The sequence below is a fragment of the Denticeps clupeoides genome, chromosome 15 (genome assembly GCF_900700375.1).
Source record: "Denticeps clupeoides chromosome 15, fDenClu1.1, whole genome shotgun sequence".
NCBI lineage: Eukaryota > Metazoa > Chordata > Actinopteri > Clupeiformes > Denticipitidae > Denticeps > Denticeps clupeoides.
In genome coordinates, this window is record NC_041721.1 from 8,667,553 (window position 1) to 8,683,674 (window position 16,122).

Sequence of the window (16,122 nt, forward strand, 5' to 3'; positions counted from 1 at the left end):
CGCTTTTTTTTTTTTTTTTCCTTTAACACATTTGCCAAAACCTCAAGTAATTTTTCTCACTTGACATTATGGGGTGTTTTGTGTAGAAAATAAAAAATATATATTTTTTTACATAACATAACAACAACAGTGGTGCATTGTGATCCTCAGCCTCCAGGAGATGGAAAGTTCCATCTCAATAAACCACAAGAATACCCTTCTCTTAAATGCAACAAATCACGCAGAACATGTAAAATGAGTTTGTTTCAGTTTAAATAGCCATTTTAAAGATGAAGGGCTTTTCAATTTTTTTTCATTATGGTTTGTTGCCAATAAACCGATTTCTGAGGTTTTCCACGATATTAAATGGACAGCTGAAAGTTGGTATACGAGCAAAATGCCTTTTTTTGACTAGTAATGCTCTCAAAAGCTCTTCTAATATTTTGTTAATTCAACTGTTAAATCACAATTTGTGATTTCAGTAAAATAATGAAAAACCAACCCACCTCATAGAAATTATATTTAAGATCATTTTACTGGGTCTATATTTTTAACTTTATTTGGTTACATTGCTGTTCTGTAATGTTAACCAACCTCTGATAACAAGCTTATTTCTATAAAATGAAAAGCAACGTCAATATTTTACTAATACAATTAATTTTTTTTTTTAGTAATAAATTTTTTCTTCAGACATTTAATTAACATGTAATTAAACCAAGATGTTCATATACATTATAGAGCACAGCTTGGTAAGAACAATGAAACAGAACAGTGATATAATCTATAATAACATGTGCTGCGAATTTTGAACACCAAAAACAATGCAAATCAAAAAACAAAACAAAAACCAGAAAAAAAAGATGTTATTGAAGAATATTCTCTCAAGGAACCACACCAAATACCAGCAGGTGCAATAAACAAATGAGGAAAATTCTGTTTCTATCACATTTTGATTAATCGATGGCTACGACAAAGAGATGGGTTTTTTTTTTTTTTTTTTAAATGCATCTGTTAAAAAAAAAAAAAAAAAACTGAAAAAATCTGAACCAGAATCATGCCACGACAGAAGTCAAATGTTAATGCCTAACAACACTGATCTGAAGCATAATACTAGCCACATTAAAATGAATGCCAAATGACCGGGAGAACCGAGGGATGTAGTACAATCCTGTTTTATTAGAGTATTCATTGTTAGAGTGAGTAAAAAAAATATAAATTCCACACTGGGTGGGACTGACTGACAGCAGCCCTGCGACTCGGGTACCGAGAGTGGAATCTTGCTGTAGTGGTGGCTCTTGCCTGCAACCGTGATGTGCCACTGGGTCTTGGCATACACTTTACACGAGCATTTTTCAGGGTATGAGGGGGAAAAAAAAAACAAAAAAAACAATAGAGAGTCAGTAAGTGGCCATGAGAGCAAAAACAGGGCTGGGTGTTGGGACGGCGGGCGGCTGGGAGGGGGCTGTGGTCGGTTCAGTGCGACTCCCCGTTGACAGAAGAGCCTTCCCCCCGAGGCGAAGAAGACCGGGAGATGCCCCGCTCTGTGTTGTCGGAGCTCGAGCCGCTTTGACTGTGATGGTCTGCAGAAGCCACGCTGGAGGACGAGGTGGAGGTGGGCTTGGTTTTCTCTTTAAAGTCTGTGATGATGACCGTCAGGTCGCCCACTGTCACCTCCAAGTGTTGCGCGCTGCTACGGTCGATGTTTTTTAACCTGGGACTGGAGGGTGAAAAAAATAAAAAATAAATACAGGTATAAATGTTAAGAAACATTGAGACACCTTACTGCTTTACATATTTAGTGCAATTAATTACTACATGAAGTGGTAAAATCTGATGAATTTAATGTAAATAGATTGAACTGCAAAAACGATCTAAAATGTTGTTTAAAGCAGCAAATTGAAGGTGTTATACCGTATAACACCCCCAAAACACCCCCTCAGATGCAATTTGATTTCCAGGTTTGCCAGGAATTAAAAAAGGATTTCTTGAGAAGGCATTTGGCTTTCCTCAAAATATTTTTTTCCTTTCAATATAATGTGATCCTTTCTTCCCAATTTTTTGTCCAAAATACGGTCTAAATTGGATTTTTGTTCTAAATACTATGGACTATACAGACTATTAGTAGGTGGCTAATGATGACTTAAATGCTTCTGAAAAGTGTTTAGCAGAAAACCACATATTATAAACTGGATTATGGAGTAGAATCAGATTTACAATTTAAGAGTACACAAATTAAAGAAAACTAGAATACCTATTTGAGGGGGAAAAGCCACGGAGTCCATAATTGGATTTAAATCCATAAACAGATTTAACGCATCAGCCAAAATGCAACAAATCCTCACCGCATTTTCTTGTGGCCGTTCTTCTTCAGCGTGGGCTCCTTGTCATTCTTCTCTTTATCCGTTTTCTCTTTCTTCTCTTTCTTGGGTTGTGTGGGTGAGGCAAATTGCTGCGTTACTTGCTGTGCAACCAGCTGGGAAACTGGCCGAGGTTTCCTACCAGAGTAAAAAAAAAAAAAAACGCACGTTTAAACCTGATAAAATGGTCATTTTATTTATAATGACACCTGGGCTTACTTATTAAAGTTAATCTTTGGTACATCGCAGATAATTATCTCCTTGACAAAAAAAATAAAAAAAATCGGCACCATAATAAGGAAAGGTAGTGGGTTGAGCTAATGCAGCATTACAACCAGAATGATAGAGAAAAGTGCACCGCTGAGTATTAGGTCTTCAGGCGCTTGCAGTCGATTCAGTTTTTTTTTTTTTTTTTAATAAGGCCCAGAGTACTGTGGCCTTATTACTCTCCACTCATCCTCTTCATTTCGCATGTGCTCTTGCACACTTTCCTTCATATGCTCGACGAGGTCTAAGATTTGATCACGAGCGCGCCTCACTTCCCCAAACGAGGCAGAATAAAAAGCCGGATCTGCCGCGTTATGAGAGCCATCTGTTGTCTGGCCTGGCGGAGTGTGGCGCAGTTATCTCTGCTAGGATTCGGTCCACCCACATAGCAGAAGTGAAAGGAGGCTTTTTCGGCACCGTGCTCCGCTCGCGGACGTCTTCTTCGCTTTGGGAGCCAGATGGATCCCAAGTCTGTACAGAAGTGGGACGGAGGTGACTGTTATTTTGGCTGCCGTACCCAGCTCTGAGAGTCGCTTCCTCTCGACGACTGCTCTAACTTCACATACACCGGCAGTAATACAAACTGCAATAATGTACAATAAAATGTTCAAATTCATCTTTACTCTGGACAATGCCAGACAAATCCCTCATATGGGGTGGACTGTAGTTCTTCCAGAACAAATGTGGGGATTAAGGGCAAAAAAAAAAAAAAAAAAATCTTTTAAATAAATATATGCGACAACATCTGAAATCTGCCTTGGCCTATATACAAGGTGAAAAAAAAAAAAGAGCTAATTTAGCAGCTTGTGCCTGACAGCTCAGAACTGTGAACCCACGCAGCCTGACTTAATTAGGCAAAACCCAGACCCCGAGAACGACGCTGCAGCGTGTTACACGTTCGGAAACATCCCAAAATGCAATCGAGTGGTCCCTGTGGCCTGAAAGGAGTTCAAATAAATTGTAATAAAAACACAGTAATGTGTCAGATCACTGTGGGACGTTCAGAAGATGATCTTTCGCAAAAACAAAAAGAAAAAAAGAAAATGACACTGCCATTCAAAAGTTTGGGGTCATTTAGATAATCCATTTCCATGAAAACATCAAAAATCCTATTAGTATGTTCATGTAAATGTTGTGACCTAAGAGCCAGTGGTATTAAGACACCACCCAACGTTCCAAAATTATTTACGAAGTTATTTTTTTGCCTATGGAGAGAGGCAGAACGGAGACTAGTAATTTTCATAATAGAGGACCTTTAAGTAAACTGCCAAATTGCAGCTGCCATAGGCATAGCTGTGTGGGGAAAAATATTAAATGATATCATTGCATTAATCTCAGAATACACCATCTCTGTTCGGTCTGTTAGATCTGGCCGTTCCCTCCCCTCTCTCTGCCTTCCCTCCATGTCAGTTTGTTGGCTTAACTTCTTGTCACCATCCCTCCTCCTCCTCAGAAGAAGAAGAATAGGAATCAGCCACTGCTTTTGACACACAGTCCATCAGTCAGATCGCTCTTACTCTTTGACAGAGAAAGGAAGCCTCTCTTAGTGCTCAAAATGTCTTCTACACACACACACACACACACACACACTTTTAGATCTATTCGAAGACCTTGGACAGTTAATATGTAAACTCTGTATTCTCTATTACTAGGGGAGTAGATCAATAAAAAAAACCCGGGGTGCAGCACTGACATTTAAATTTGAACATACACACAAACACCAAGTACCTAAAGAAAGGAACCAGCAAAGCAATACAAGGCTAGCATTTACGCTAACCAGGCATGCCGTGTGTGTGTGTGTGTGTGTGTGTGTGTGTGTGTGTGTGTATATATATATATATATATATATATATATATATATATATATATATATAACATTAAAGCAGAGGCTCAAGATTAGAGTGGTAGCAGGACTACCCCAAAACACTCAAGCAGCAAAAGAACAGCATAACATCATAAGCCATAACAATAAAGTATGCCTTATCCTTTACAGCATTGTTCTTGCATCACATCATTGGAATAGTAACTACTACAATGCTATATAGTTAGTTATAAGTATGCCATGATGTCGTACTGTGGTTTGTACTGTTTGAGGTTTGCAGCTGCCATAACTCGAGTTCGATTCATGAATCACTAAAGGTGCACGATTATTAGGCGGCCATTAAATTTTTACATTTTCTTCAGTGTGTAAATCTTCATTTACTCCGACCCAGTATGTATGGGCATGTCATTTTTCAAGCAGGTTTAAACAGCTTAATTACGCTTATTTTGCAATAGATGAATTGCGATTAAGACTAAAGCTTTTCATTTTTAAAATGTGAGAGTGACCGGCGTTTTCTTCTGTGAGAGAAAGTAGGACTCCTTTCATCTAAAGCACCAACATTCAGGCCTAAACAGCAGCTGCTCTGGTTATGTACACTTTCCACCTGCAGGCCTTTTCAGCCCGGGCTAAATATAGCAGGGGACACCCACAGTGACAAGAGTCGTCCCTTTCTGCCACCTGACCACCGGAGCCAAATTCTGCTTCTCGGAAAGTGACGAGCCTAAATATATATGTAATAAGTACATCAAGCACACTCTTCTCACAACTAGTGCATAGGCCTGTGTTCTTCTGCAAATATAATTGTTGCCACAAAGCATTTTTTAACATTTATTAGCAATACCTGTGTGTGCAAGTCTATAATTGGGATTGCAGTGTAAACAGAAACGTAGTTAGTGCACACATTTGCTCATGCCCTCAAAAATGAATAAATAAATTAATAAATATCACTCTTGCCGTAGCCCCGATCTCCAAAGGAATTTTAATGCTCAATGCAATCAGCCATGAGAAAATAGCAAAACTGGCGGCTGCATCCTCTGCTCCATAATAAGTTGGAAGTTGGTCATGGTTTCGCATTTCAGAAATTTTTGAAGGATCATCACTACTTTCATATACGCTGGATCTCGGTTCAGTTCCTTTTGGTTCTTTTGATTGTCAAAAAAACATTTAGTTACGAATGAAGATTGCTTAACAAAGTGTTGCTTTGTTAATTCTCAGACGCTCATGAACTAAAGTTGACTATATGCACGTGAATGATTTGTGAACAACATAATAAGCCTTGGACTGACAAGCAAACAATTTCTTCAAACTTGTCAAAAGTCCCACATCAGTTTATTGCCTGTTCTGTTACTAGTCGTGAGACTACTACTAGCCAGTCGTACAATGAGACTTAAATGAGAATGAGGAGGAGAGAGGCGAGACGAGGAGGAGAGCAGCCAATAGAAGTGCACGGGCATTTGCGGTGACAAATTTGAAGCAAAAACAGGTGACGTCTGTTACATTTGTCCTCGTTTTACATCCAATCGCCGGGCAACTAGAATGCTTCGCATGTTTCGAAGCTACGTGGAGCTCAAGTTTTAGGGGAGGTATGAGAGCATGAGAAACGGGAGGTAACCTTTCCCCTTGTGGGGACAAATTCCAGATCAGACCGTCTGAGCTGCCGCTCTCCGAACAGCAAAGCAGAATGACCAAAGCTCACTTTATACATATCACCATTTCTAGCCACTGTAGGACCATAGACAGGCTAGGGGAACTGGTAAAAAAATGTTAAATAACCTCACAAGATGCACAGTAACATATAAGAACGTAAAGCTTCTGCTCCACTGAAAAACCTTCATTGCCAAAAATAATCTGCGTTGATTGCAGAACCTACTGGAGAACCCCCTAAATAAATAAATAAATAAATAAATAAATGTGGGGGCAGCAAGTTTATGGCACACTACAGTCTTGTAGCCCCATAGGATCAAAAATAAACTCCACAGAGGACCTGATTTGTGCACTTAATAATGTAACCATTAAACAAGGTGTCTTATAGATCACAATGTTTTTTTATAAATGATGGTTCCACATTTTGCAATATAGAATACTGTGCAGGTTTTTGCCCGCAGTGAAACTGAATACACGGTTTTCATCTTCTGAAAAGTAGGTTCAGGAAGGGACTTTTTTTTTTTTTTGGCAATGGCAATAATTTAATTTTTATATGAGAAAAACTGAGATGTGCTAAAAGAAATGGGAATTGGTCTATTCAAACTAATGAATGATCTCCTTTAGGCAAAAGTCTACAGATTAAAAACTATATTGTATTACTGCTCAGATAACAATAGGACCATAGAGTTTTTTTCTATACACACAAAGTCATTGCATAATTTTGATAATCAATATATTAGCGCTCTTTACAGCGATCTCCATTTCTCGGCACAGCAGTACCATAGACAAGCTAGGGGAACTGGTAATAATGTTAAATAATCTCACAAAGTGAAATGTTCACGATAGGGAACCTTTAATAGAATCTAAGAGAATATTATGATATCATTTTAGGGCACATCACTCAGCCCAAGAAGATGGTAGCATCAGCATGATGCCTTCCGGATCGCTCCGCATCTGCATACCTGTATAATGGAGGCCAGGTTGAAGATGGTGGTGGTGGGCACGTGATTCAGGAGTCCCGCTGTCTGAACATGCTATGGCCATGCTGCTCTTCTAGCTGTCTGACAGATGGGCCCTCGGCCTCCCGTGGGTCCGTGGCAGCTCCTCGGCCCACTGCCTCCAGGGCAGAGGAACCAAGAATAGCGGCGGTCTCAATATCCCCTCCCCTCCGCACCTCACCTACTCGGAGACTTTTACATAACCAGTTACTTGGCTGTCAGTGCGAAGCAACTGTTGGCCCAGCTTGGCAGCGCTGGGCGCCCAGATCATGGTGTGATTTTAACACGCCGTTAGCTTCAGCCACCCGAGGCGCGGGAGGAGAAACGCAGCCACAAGACGTGTACAAACATGACCTTGAGCCCCATTGTCAGACTGCCGTAATAAACGTTGTGCGTGTTCATGAGTGGAAGGACAACTGCGTCCTCAGGATTTAAATAAGCATAAAGGAAGAAAGAAATGCTCGCTAGTCACCCGTATATTGAAAATTTATGAACCAACTTTTCTGTTGGTGCATCAGTACGTCTCTCACTCAGAACACAATCTTTAATGATGTTTAAAATGGGGGGAGTATACTTTTCACATTGTTGCCAGATACTTGAATTTTTTTTTTTTTTACGCAGGTTTGACAAACAAAGAACTATCTGATAAATATTTTACTAACCTGATTACTTAACATATCTAAATTAGAATTGAGTCCCTGATTATTTATTCGATTTCAACCAAACTACAAAATGCAAAACCGCCCAAACTGGCAACGCCAAGCGAGTGCAGGATCCTGTCTCCTCCCTCCTCATCCATTTATCTGCAGTTTGTATAAAACTTGTCCGCCTAGTGGGCTAGCTTATGAACCAGAAGACCCAGGTTCAAATCCCGCTTACTACCACTGTGTCCCTGAGCAAGACACTTAACCATAAGTTGCTCCAGGGGGGGGACTGTCCCTGTAACTACTGATTGTAAATCGCTCTGGATAAGGGTGTCTGATAAATGCTGTAAATGTAAATGTTCACGGTTGCCTCGGTGGACATCACAAACACGATCTCTGTTAAAACTCTCGTGACCACATCAGTCACCAAACTAAAACACGTAGAGTCCGAGGTGCGAACTAATAAACCAAACATTCCCGAACCGATCCAACGCACGACAGCTTAAACAATGCATTCCACCTATAAAAGAAACTTTATCGGCACTACACATCAGAGCTGAACGCTGGCGTAGCGCTGCAGTCCTGTTGGAAAATGCTACTGATATCCATTCCGGAACTTTTCTCTCCCCTCGGAGCCCCGTGTGCTCGCTTTGCACAGTTAAGCTCCAGGCAGGCCGTTCAGCCCTTTCTGTTCAAGTTGGCAACAGGGCCGATCGCCCAGCTGGCATCCAGATTCCCACTAAATTTCAGTTTCGAACCTGCAGAGCTACAAACATCGTCTACAAAATCTTAATTCTTAAATTGATTCCAGAGTAATGAGAGTGGTGAAGATAAGGGATTTGCAGGCTTGGGTACAAGCTACATTACATTCATATTGAGTGGTAGTAGCCTAGTGGGTAACACACTCATCTATGAACCAGAAGACCCAGGTTCAAACCCCACTTACTACCATTGTGTCCCTGAGCAAGACACTTAACCCTGAGTGTCTCCAGGGGGGGACTGTCCCTGTAACTACTGATTGTAAGTCGCTCTGGATAAGGGCGTCTGATAAATGCCATAAATGTAAATGTGAATTTTTGATTTGTAACGTATGCTTTTGGCAGTTTTGAACATTTGGTTCTTTTGTTGGCTAGTTTGTAAGGAGCACGAACGGGACTTAAGATATGTGGTGAAGGTAAACGGGTTTTTAGAACACCTTCCGTTGCATTTGTGCTCCTGCTATTTTATGCTGAAATTCCGTGATTGGGGGGGAAAAAGACGTCAAGATGAAGGTCAACCCTGTCACAAAACCAAACAAATGTTTAAGTGAATATCGAAAAAGCACTGATGCGGCTCTTGCCTAATTAAAAATCGCTGGTAACCGCCTACATTGGATCGCGAATCTGCCGACTCTAATTTTCAAAACCTTTTTTGCTTCGGTTCTGGCCGCCGTCGACTCCTCATGACCATACGCGTTCGTGGTAAAATGTCGCGCTCGTTTCCTCCGCCTCCTTCATGCTCGGCTGCGAAACAGCCCTCCACGTCCCTTTCACCGGGCCTTCCCCTCCTCACCTCACCCGGGTCTCCGCCTAATGCGCTCAGCAATGTGCTCCCAATTACGGCTTTATCTCACGGAATCAGAGAGCGCGGCGCGCCGCGGCTAAACCTCGGCTCTCACAAAAAAAAAACATTCATCTTCATCCCCCGGGCGGCGGGACGCAGACACGCCCCCCAAAATGGGGCTGCGTGTCATCATCCATCAAGGACGGGGCGCATCTGCTTAATTGCGATAAGGGCGACTTCAGGCTCTGGCAAATGACAACGAGCAGCCAAAAAGAACAAAGCGTCAATGTGAAGAAGAAGAAGGAGGGGAGGAAAAAAAAGGACGTTTCTGTAAAAACTGTAATTCATACGAGGTGGCAGAAGGGGAGGCGTGTGTGTGTGTGTGTGTGTGTGTGTGTGTGATTGAAACGGAGGGTCGCGCATCGCTGCGGAGAAAGGTCACGGCATTAAACATAAATGAAGATTGCGAGCCGGGACGGAATGCCAATGAGGGAGCGATCCAGCGCGTGTCTCGCCGCCATGACATGGTCGGGGTCGTTACATCACACCCTCCCCTCCGCCCTCAGACTCCTCCTCTCTCGCTCTCTCTCTCTCTCTCTCCCAGGCTGCGGTGCGACCCCGTCGCTGGTTAAAGCCCCGACGAAGTCCTGCTGCCTTTGATGGCAGGGCCCCGATTAAGCCATTGCATACTAATGAGCTCAGGGTGTCTGGCAGATACGCACGGGTACACACACACACACACACACACACACACACACACACACACACACACTCATGGAAACACACGTCAGCCAGGAGGAAGGTCTCTACAATGGAGCTTTGTATGTTCTTGTTTATGGAGACACCTCCCTGCAACTAATATCCATCTGCCGCGCTGGATGTAGTTCAGGGGGAGCGTGATCCACGGCGTGACCTCTGAGGGGAATCCAGCGCCTCGCGGTCGCAGCAGGATGCCGGAAAAGAAAAAACCCATGATGTCACTCCGGGATGAGCGCGTCGCTTCCTGCCAGCTCCCTTCCCCTCGCCCCCCTCCTCCCTATCGCCGGGTCAGACATTAAAACCACAGAACCGAGTCGGGCGCTGCCTCCGCTAAGCGCCTGTCCCGCGGCGGGCGCGAGATGGATGAAAGGAGCGCGGCCCGTGATTAAACGTCCTCCCCCATCTCCGCCGAGGTCAGCGGCGCTGGCAGGCCTGTCAGGGCCCGGAGACGGATGTCCCGTCCGTCCACACCTATTCTGCCGCGAGCTCGTCTTCAGGGGGCGGGCGGGCGACCTCAGACAGGACGTGGGCTCCGCTCCCGGCCTGCTGCGCCCTCAGACGTGGCGCGCAGGTAGCCGGGGCGAGTCAGGGCGGTGGATACTCCTTGACTCACGCAACACACCGGGAGTTTAAGGCGGGGGAACCCGATCTGGTCGGGTTGATCCGTCTCAACGCCTTCCTTCCCCCTTTTTTTTTTTTTTTTAAAAAAAGAATACTTTCGACATGAGTCAAAAAGACCTTTGTTCAAACTCGTGGGAGAGACACTGGGATGCACGCTGTGTGTCACCCAGCAGCCTATACAGGAAGAAGGAAGGAAAAAACAAAAAAAAAAACTACTTTTAAAAATATCTGTGCATCTGTAGTTTTGTCGCTGCGGAATATCATACTTTGCACCCCCCCCCCACACACACCCCGAAAAAAAGAAAAAGTTACAAACGTGCGAAAAAAAAAAAACCAACAACCGGGTGTTTAAAATAAACGACGCAAAGCTGCTGCTTTGGCTGGCTGCGGGTCGGGGCGCCTCGAACGCCCTTTTGTTTGCCCCGACAATGAATTAATAATAGAGCGGGTAAAAAAAAGAGAGAAAAAGCCCCGCACCGTCACCCGCGAGCCCCCGGCGGTAACGCGGCGCGGCGCGGCGCGGGCGTCGGTAACGCGGCGCGGGCGTCGTCGCTACTCACCGCGTTGACGTCCCCTTCCGCACATCGCACATCATGCATTTGAACGCCTCGGCGCTGTTCCTGAACGTGCAGACGCTGCAGTCCCAGTATCCTTCGTCCGACGAGGGCTTCGGTTGTCGCTTCGGCCTTAAAAAATGAAACACACAGAACAGACACAAACATGAAAAAAAAAAAAAAATTAAAAATAAAAGCGCAGTTTTTTTTTTCCTCCCCCCCCCCCCGCCGGCGTCCCGCGAAACAGCGTCTCGGTCTACATACATGTGCCGCCGGCTCGGGTTCTGTAGTTATTTTGGTTTTTTTTTTTTGGTTACGAGATGTTGGACGTGACAGTGTAATAAAACAGCCCGTCCGCCATGGCTGCTGCTCTCATTCACACACTGCGCGCTGGCGGAGTGTTTCGGCGAGCCTGCCGTGACGCACACACTCCCCGGCCTCGGTGTATCCAGTGACCGGAACTCGGCTTTACCTGGTCGGGCTCTTCTTGTCTCCCATGGCGGCTCGACTTTGACGGCTGCGGTGTAATACGAACGCGTTCGTGCCGTTTTCTTTTTCCTTTTTTCTTTCCCCCCCCCCCCTTTTTTTTTTTTTTTTTTTTTTAAACCGCGATGCCCCCCGTAACAGCGCGGCTTCCAGCTGTCGCGGAACCTCCAGTCCGCCCGCGGTCACGTGGCCGGGCCGCGGCCAATCAGCTTCCGGGACGGTCTCGCTGTGGGGAGCAGGGGTCGGCAGGTTCGCGGAGAACATTCCCGCCGACGTAAATACGGACGATCGCGATCGCCGCCCCTCCCGCGGGGACGCCGGGACGCGTCCGCGGACGTGGGAGCGAGTCCCACGCGCCGCGGCGTCCACGCGGATGTTTCCCAGCGGGAGATGCCGCAGCTTCCGGGGGAGCGGGAGGACGTCGTCACGACACCGCCTGACAGCCGGACTAGAGGCCACCCTGTTGGAACTGTGTGTGTGTGTGTGTATCTAAATGTATTGCTGTGTAAGAATAATAATTTTTCTTTTCTCACGCTGGATGAATTCACATCGGTGGTTTTCGGGTGCCGGTAGGTCACTGAGCAGCAGGCATGAATGAAGGAATTTCATCCTAATTACATCTGTTGTATAAAGTCGTGGCTTGTGGCCCAGGGATAAGATACAAGGTGCCATTGAGCACAACTTAAAAAAAAAAAAGGTCTTGTGACACCCCCCCCCCCCTCCCCACACACACACAGGAAAGAAATCCATCTTATTTCTAATGGATAATTGGCTATTTATTCGACGTTACTCGCAGTGACCCATTGTGACAGGAGAAAACAAATATCTAAAGGCCCGGCAATCTCATTTAACACCATGCACAAGTCTTCAAAGGCTGTTGTCCTTTAAATGAGACTTATGAGGGTTAAAGGTCAGCTAATGCATGGGCAAATACGACAAACAGTTCACCCATGTCTTACATCTTGGAAAGCACAAGACTGGAACAATGTATGGAGGTTCTTATGGTTTTACTGGTCATCAGTAGAACACTTTTTATTTTATTTCGTGACATTTCTCTTTAAAAAGATACGGATAAACATCATATTTACACAAGAACATAAAGCAAGAATTATCTACATGAAAAGCGCAATTTGGGCTTTGTTGACTCCTACAAATGGGACTGTGCGCATTATACTACGATTTCTAAACGTGAAACACCACGTCCCTTTGCTGAAGGTCACCCAAGACTGTAAACGAGAAAAACTGCACATCTTCCTAAGGTGTCCCAACGTGAATAAGCGGGTGAAAATATTCAGTCACTTAGTTCCTCCTCGTCGCTGAAATAAGCGCTCTTTTTGATCCGAGGCTTATGGGAGTCCTCTGATGTGGAGGCTTGGCTCGAATCTTCAGCCGCCTTTCTTCGCCGTTGCTCCTCTTCTTCAATCCGTGCTTGCTAATGAGTGCGAAAACGGGGCTTTCAGAATGTGAAACGGGGTTTTAAAGTGACGTTCGAACTTAATCACTTTTACATTTGACACAAACCACATACTATGGATGCATAAGGCTATTATTATGATTGAAAAAAAAAAAAATGAAAATTAATCACTTGCCTGAAAAGCAATGGCTTGGCTCAAACTGTCAAGGGCTGGGTCTTCTCCTTCATCCTCACTTTCTTCTTCTTCTTCTTCCTCACTATAACACACACACTGCATGAGCCTCTTTAACCTGTTCTAACATCATTTACATCAAGAAAAAAAAAAGTGAAGTGATTGTCACATGTGATACACAGCAGCACAGCACACGGTGCACACAGTGAAATTTGTCCTCTGCATTTAACCCATCACCCTGAGTGAGCAGTGGGCGGCCATGACAGGCGCCCGCCAAATCATTTCTATTCTACGAGACTACAGGGTTCAGGCCTGATAGAGGGAGCGTTTCGTCCTTGGCGGTCAGCATGTGTGTGTGGTTCTATGTCCAGGTGGTCCGTACGCTACTCTCGTGTTCCATTCCACATGCTTGCTAGCGTTCGTGCTTTTTTGTATCGTTTTGTTATGATTTGACCACACGTTTATTCATATTGTGCAGTTTTACTTACTGCTGTGCTTTATCAGTAGCCTTCTTCTTCTTCTTCTTCTCCTTTTTCTTCGGGGGTTCTCTTTCTCCAAGCATATTCTTTGGACATGAATAACTCAAGTGACCAGAATCCTGAAACAGGTGGAAGAGTTGAAAGAGGAAAAAAAGTGAATGCGATACACAGCGTAGCACACAGTGCACACAACTAAATGTGCCCGCTGCATTAACCAGTCAGCCACGAAAGGGAGTTACCTTGCTCAACGGCACCATGGCGGTTCAGGAATTTGAACCCTTTGTTTACGAGTTCACTTCCTTACCTGCTAGGCAATGGTGTTCAATGGGGGGAAAATTATCAAGTGGTTTGAAGATGTGCGTGATGTTTTTTTGTGTTGAATTGAGGCTGGAAAAAAAATTGTAGCGGCCCCGTGATCAGAAGGTTGCCGGTTCAAATCCCGACCCGCCAAGGTGCCACTGAGAAAAACACACTGCTCCCCAGGCGCCTGTCATGGCTGCCCACTGCTCACCAAGGGTGATGGTTAAAAGCAGAGGACACATTTCATTGTGTCACCGTGTGCTGTGCTTCACAATTACAATCACTTCACTTTTCACTTTAATGCAGCTACTAGTGTAATGGGTTAACATTCTAAGCCCCATCTCTAATCTAAGACCCAATTTCATCCCCATATATTTGTGATGTACATTATTCGGCAATGCTTTCAACAATCTGCTTTCTTTTAATGACATCCATCCTCTGCCCAGAACACTCAGCTCAGTTTTGCCATATAATAAACAAGGTGAGATTTCAGACAGCGGTTTTCATGTGAAACAAATTATGTCTTTCACAAACATCAGTAGTGGCGCAAATTTCCAACAACTCACCCCACACTCATAACACTTGGTCTTGTCCGTGTAACTCCTCCTCTTGATAAATTCAGCCGCCCGTCCATTGTCAATAGCTATGCTGGCTTTCACAGTCCGACCAAACAACTGAGGAAGAAAAGAAAGTGTATCAGCTAACATCCATTTTGCAAATCATAGTAGTCCGAAAGAAACAGGCATACTTGTTTTTGGTTCAGGGATCTAGCGCAATTATGTGCAGACTCTCTGTCTAAGAAGAGCACAAAAGCCACTCCTTTGCTCATCCGAGTAACTTTATCTTTTACAATGGTCACCCTAAAAAAAAAAAGTGAGTGAAGAGCAAGAACGGTCCAATGCAGCCAGCTAAATTAAGTAATAATAAGGATTAATATAAAACGCACTTACTTCACAACTTTTCCATACTTTGTAAAAACCTGAATACGACGAGACAAAATGAGAACAACATAAATTTATGATACTGACGCATTAAAATACATCTCTAATGAACGACGGTGTACCAGCATGCATCATTTACCTTATGCAAGTCATTATTTGTCAAAGAAAACGGAAGATTTGATACATAAACTGTGCTTTTGCTGGGTGCCAGTCCGCCACTCATCTTGAAGACCTGCTGCACAGGGGGGAAAGGGTATTGTCACTTGCTTTTTATTGGTGGGACGTGGAATATTAAAGTGCACAAGTTACGGACAACTGGCGACGAATCCTCTCATTTCTAATTTATTGCAGTCGTGTAATTTTGCGAACTCAAAATTTGGTGTAAAGTATCTCAGTAGGAGTTGGGATGCTCCTAGTCACAGATTGTCCAGCCTGTGTTACTCTGCTGGAGGGATTGGAGAATTTCTGCCTAAATACAGTACAGTCCAAAAGTTTGGACACACCTTCTCATTCAATGTGTTTTCTTTATTTTCATGACCATCTACGTTGGTAGATTCTCACTGAAGGCATCGAAACTATGAATAAACAAATGTGGAGTTATGTACTTAACAAAAAAGGTGAAATGACTGAAAACATGTTTTATATTCTAGTTTCTAGTTATATTCTAATAGCCAACCTTTGCTCTGATTACTGCTTTGCACCCTTTGCCTTCACTCTGATGTCCAGCTCACCCCAAACCATCTCGATTGGGTTCAGGTCCGGTGACTGTGGAGGCCAGGTCTCCACTTTTTGTTAAGTACATCATTTTTGATGCATTCAGTGAGAATCTACCATGTAAATGGTCATAAAATAAAGAAAACAGAAAATGAGATGGTGTGTCCAAACCTTTGGCCTGTACTGTATATTGCCTCGTTTCCTGGTTTGATGATGCTGGCAGAGACCTAATCGGTCAAAACGAGCTGACCTCTGATCACTATTAAACTACCGGACGCCTAAATCAGCCAAAATGCTATTTCGATCCTACAATCGTTTACTCACCTTAGAGGGAACCTCACTTGATTTAGTATTTTTTTGTATTTAGTATTTTGTTTTGAAGTGTTGGTTCCGCATTGCCGTCGCAGGACTATGACGTAATGGTCGACA

At 43.9% G+C, this 16,122-nt stretch overlaps 2 protein-coding genes across 3 annotated transcripts; both read right to left on the minus strand.

Moving 5' to 3' along the window:
• Positions 1-619: 619 nt before the first annotated feature.
• yaf2 (YY1 associated factor 2) lies at positions 620-12,057 on the minus strand. The gene is made up of 4 exons (XM_028955576.1): positions 11,660-12,057; positions 11,194-11,319; positions 2,322-2,474; positions 620-1,696 (listed from the first exon to the last, which is right to left on the minus strand). Exons 1-4 carry the CDS (start codon positions 11,935-11,937, stop codon positions 1,453-1,455), a joined length of 801 nt encoding a protein of 266 aa, XP_028811409.1. The 5' UTR covers positions 11,938-12,057; the 3' UTR covers positions 620-1,452.
• Positions 12,058-12,663: 606 nt separating this feature from the next.
• On the minus strand, positions 12,664-16,121 carry zcrb1 (zinc finger CCHC-type and RNA binding motif 1). 2 transcript variants are annotated; one of them, XM_028955151.1, is made up of 8 exons: positions 16,018-16,121; positions 15,119-15,211; positions 14,989-15,017; positions 14,787-14,898; positions 14,605-14,712; positions 13,748-13,857; positions 13,263-13,344; positions 12,664-13,105 (listed from the first exon to the last, which is right to left on the minus strand). In XM_028955151.1, exons 2-8 carry the CDS (start codon positions 15,200-15,202, stop codon positions 12,965-12,967), a joined length of 666 nt encoding a protein of 221 aa, XP_028810984.1. In that variant the 5' UTR covers positions 15,203-15,211; positions 16,018-16,121; the 3' UTR covers positions 12,664-12,964. The 2 variants fall into 2 exon arrangements, with proteins under 2 accessions (XP_028810984.1, XP_028810983.1); XM_028955150.1 differs by having other exon boundaries at positions 15,119-15,214; positions 16,018-16,119.
• Between the last annotated feature and the right edge of the window lies 1 nt (position 16,122).